The sequence below is a fragment of the Mus pahari genome, unplaced genomic scaffold, assembly GCF_900095145.1.
Source record: "Mus pahari unplaced genomic scaffold, PAHARI_EIJ_v1.1 scaffold_9861_1, whole genome shotgun sequence".
Classification (NCBI taxonomy): Eukaryota; Metazoa; Chordata; class Mammalia; order Rodentia; family Muridae; genus Mus; species Mus pahari.
The window spans coordinates 27,730-32,064 of NW_018393804.1; the positions used below are offsets into that span (position 1 = coordinate 27,730).

General features: G+C 40.3%; 1 protein-coding gene across 1 annotated transcript; it reads left to right on the plus strand.

Annotated features, from left to right (window-relative positions):
• The first annotated feature begins 359 nt into the window (after positions 1-359).
• Positions 360-3,676, plus strand: LOC110315749 (mucosal pentraxin-like). Its single transcript, XM_021189728.2, has 2 exons — positions 360-491; positions 2,992-3,676. The coding sequence occupies exons 1-2, from the start codon at positions 428-430 to the stop codon at positions 3,585-3,587; spliced, it is 660 nt and encodes a 219-aa protein (XP_021045387.1). The 5' UTR covers positions 360-427; the 3' UTR covers positions 3,588-3,676.
• The last annotated feature ends 659 nt before the right edge of the window (positions 3,677-4,335 follow it).

Genomic DNA, 4,335 nt, shown 5'->3' on the forward strand with positions numbered 1-4,335 from the left:
CTGGGTGATTTGTGTTTCATATGAAGCTAAAAATCATTCTTTCAAGTTCTGTGAAGAATTGTGTTGGAATCTTAATTGAGTCTATAGATTGTTTTTGATAGTATGAACATTTTTACTATACTAATCCTACCAGTCCATGAGCATGGAATATCTTTCCATCTTTTGCTATCTTCCATTTCTTTCAGTGCCTTCAAGTCTTCCATTTGTGTGGTTAGAGTTTACCTAAGAATTTTTACATTATTTGAGAAGATTAACACATTGGTTTTAAAACCAGTTATTGTTCAGTTAATATTAACCTTTTATAACTTTGTCTTCTTCTGTGAAAACAAGGGTGTTTTCCCTATGAGTGCAATATAAGGGCTACACAGCCAAGGTTTCTCCACAGAGACGAGAGTTGCTGATCTCCCACTACTCCAAGAAGAGCACCATGGAGAAGCTTACTGTGGGCCTCCTGCTTCTCTCTGTTCTTTCAGGAAGCATGTCACAAACAGGTAGGTCCTGAGCCAAGCTGGAAAGTTTCCCACATCCAGAACATAGGGGGTCCAACACCGTTTGCTGCTGTGGTTCTCAGAAAACTGTGAGTGAATGGTGTGTGGAAGTTACTTACTCTATATATGATGCAAACTTTGCAGCTTGAAAGAGTGATCAGTTACTGTCTTATGTCTCTTTTACAACAGAAAACAGAGAATGCCCTAGCTCCTAGTTCCAAGCACAGGTCTCTATGGCTTTGCAGTCTTTTAACCAAGGTTGTAGAGTAGTCTGAAGGTTCCAGTGCAGAAGGTCTGCTCTCAAGCTTACTTGTATGGTTAGTCAATTTCAGTTCACTTCAGGATGCTGGCCAGGGAATCTGAGTTCTTCATTGTCTGTTGACTGTAGATCACTCTTAATTTCCTATCACTGAGGCCCTTTCTACAAAACAGCTGCCACACATAGCTGGAAGAAATGTCCAGTTCAGAAGCCACAACCTTTTGATAATCAGATCCTAGAAATCCTTCCATTGTGCCCCACTCCTTGCCAGTGAATCAGATCTTACCCCAAGGGAAGAGAATTAGGTTAAGTCACATGTTAAAAACTACCACATATATTGATGATTAATGGTATACCTTACTATACTAGTGTGTGAAGAAGTCTCTGAATTCAAGAAAGGAGAATGGGATTTGTTTCTCTGATGACAGTAACTTTTCATTTAAGAGAACAAGATAGGAAAAGATGCTATACGGACAGGTGTGGTCCATGAAGGCCTTCAGACACAGCATGAAGTTCTGCAGTGAATTCCTTATCTGCAGGACCAGAAACACATAGGTAGTGGATGATTCTTCATATATGTGTGTGTGTGTGTTCATGTGTATGTATATGTATGTTAATATATATACATATATATATATATATACATGTACATCATCTACATCTCAATACATATATACATTTATAAACACAGGCACACACACACACACACACACACACACACACACATATATTTATATATGTAAAGAACTTTAAACCAGAAACCCATCTCTGCAGAATAATTGGATAATTGAATGACCATGGTGAAGTGGTAGGACTCTATGCCTCACTTCTTCACCAATACAATGGGGATGCCAGTAATACCCACCCAATAAAAGGTGCTGAGGTTAATTAAGGGAAGAATGAACTTAATGATGTGTGTATGAAATGAGCTTTTTTATTACCAAAGAAGCTACTTTCCTGTTTCGACAGCTTTACATATTTTTTCTCACTGCTGCCAGTAAGAAAACTTGATGCTCATTTCTCCACACTGCAGTGTTACTGTCATGAGAGAGTTATAAGTTATTTCAGGTTATCTATGATATTTTGCTTCAAGTTTGGATCCTGACAAGGTTACAAACAGGGAGATAATTGATCACAGGACATAAATACATGGTTTACACTCCAATCTTCTGGGTGCTGTTGTGTTGACAGGAATTTAGCTCGCCCCCCCCCCCCAGCTGCCTCACATGCCCCTCTCTCAATCATTCATGCTAGCCCTCTTTTCTGGAACTGTTCCATTCCAGTTCTCCAGGGGTCCAGAGTCTAAGCATTACTTAAGAAGCCCTTGTATCTTAGGAAATAGAATTCATGCTGTTTTCCCATTTCCTACTATGAAGCAAAACTAACTCAATTCAAGACTTTATANTATTTCTAGGCNATGTCTCCTCTGATTCAGTTTGTCATTATTCTCGAGTTTATTTTCCAGACTGCAGCATTTGTTAAATTTACTTTTCTGAACCAGGAAAGAATCATTCTATAATGATTACAGTTTCATCTTTTCGCATGGCTCTTAAGACAAAATAAATCCATAGTAAATATTCCCTTGATCTTGTTGCTGTCGTAAAATTTGGTCTTCATTGAACATGGGAAATGCAGGAGAGAGTGAAGGTGAAGTCCAGCACTAGCATGGTCTGAACCAAGCAATTTACATGATTCTGATGGTCCATCATGCCAAGGTCCGGGATGTATTAACCCTAGCTACAGGGCTCTAGACGAAATAACATGATTGGGTCAGTGGTGAGAGAATATGCAGTACCCCAGGCTTTATACATTGCCATGTTTCAGTTACATTTAATTTTCTGTCACTTCTTTTATCTAGATGCTGTTTCAAAGAAGATGGAGATGGAGTTGGTAAAGGGAATCTTTAATTTTGTAGCAACTGAACTGAACCCAAATCCATCTGTTCATTTTTAGCTTTGGTTTTGTTTGTTTGTTGGAGACAGGTTCTCAAGTTCAGCTTGTCCTCGAACTCACTACATACTCCACCTTTCCAGTGTTGAGACCACAGACATGGACCACCTGTTCAGGCCTGCCTTTCACACTGTATAGCTATTTACTATTGCTGAGTTCAAACACTCATAGGCTCTCTGTGTGTTCCAATGTACTGTATGTGTTCTGCCAGGAAGCAGCTCTAGGGCCACAAAAAGAACAAATCAAATATCAGAGTTGATAGGATGTTTGTCTTACTGTTTTTTTCCTCCACAGACATGAAGGGAAAGGCATTTATTTTCCCTGAAGAATCATCCACTGCCTATGTGTCCCTGATACCGAAGGTGAGCAAGTCACTGCAGAACTTCACTCTGTGTCTGAAGGCCTTCACAGACCTGTCCCGCCCTTACAGCATCTTCTCCTACAACACAAGAACCAAGGACAATGAGATTCTTCTCTTTGTGGAAACTATAGGAGAATACATGTTCTATGTTGGGAATTCGGGAGTCATTTTCAAAGCACCCACAAATCATTTTGATCCAGTCCATATCTGTGTGAGCTGGGAGTCTGACTCTGGGATGGCAGAATTCTGGCTGAATGGGAAACCATTGGGGAGGAAAGGCTTGAAGAAGGGATACACTGTGGGGGGTGACGCAAAGATCATTCTAGGACAAGAACAGGATTCCTATGGGGGAAGTTTTGATGCAAAACAATCCTTTGTTGGGGAGATGTGGGATGTTTCCTTGTGGGATCATGTGGTCCCCCTAGAAAAGGTATCAGACAACTGTAACAGTAGCAACCTTATAAACTGGCAAGCTCTTATTCATGAAGAAAATGGCTATGTGGTGACTAAGCCCAAACTGTGGACTTAAGCTAATTGCTCTATGAAATTTAAGTCTGCTTTTGATTCTATTAAAATGATAATGTGTATTGCACTAAAAAGTAAAGAAATGAGAATCATTCCTATGTGTTATTTATGGTTGTAAATATTGGAGTGAATTGTGCCTTAATTGTCTACAGCATCAAACCAAAGGAACTAGGGAAACACGGTCCTCTCACAACTGGGCACCCATCTTGGATGATTGGAGACCCTATGGCGGTTCTGTGTGCTCCAATTCAGAAACCTGTGAGCACAATGTGACTACTGGGAGAGGCCTTCAGGAACTGAAGGAAGGCAGACCTCAAAAGAGAGTTTCAAAAGAGAATTTCTCAGGAGCTGGGTTCAAAAAATTCCCATTCACCTACCCAGAAAAGAGTGAAAGCTGTTTTCAAAGGTATGCTTAGGGAAACCTCAAAGTAGACAAAGACCAGCTGTGCTGGAGGTCTCTCTTCACACTCACTCTTAGCTTCCAGGGGAAGTAGTTGTTTAAGGAAAAGCATACATGTTCCTTCTAGCACCTCCTACTGTTAAAACCAAGAATCAGGAGAGAAAGACCAGTTCCACCATTTTTGAGCCAAATTTGAAGCAAGCTTTAATTAAATTCTGGCCAGGATGATGGACTCTGGCCAGGACCATTCTGGGGTTCCCAGCAAATGGCAATGAGTCACATTTTTCAGAAGTTAATTATAAATGCAAACCCATGAGGTCATGGTATCTAATCAGGGGCAATCATACATCCT

Bases quoted from the DNA above. Each gene is read 5' to 3' on its own strand.
- LOC110315749 (XM_021189728.2), top strand. From the start codon at position 428: ATGGAGAAGCTTACTGTGGGCCTCCTGCTTCTCTCTGTTCTTTCAGGA. The intron at 492-2,991 runs GTAGGTCCTGAG...TTTCCTCCACAG, and splicing joins AGGAAGCATGTCACAAACAG to ACATGAAGGGAAAGGCATTT.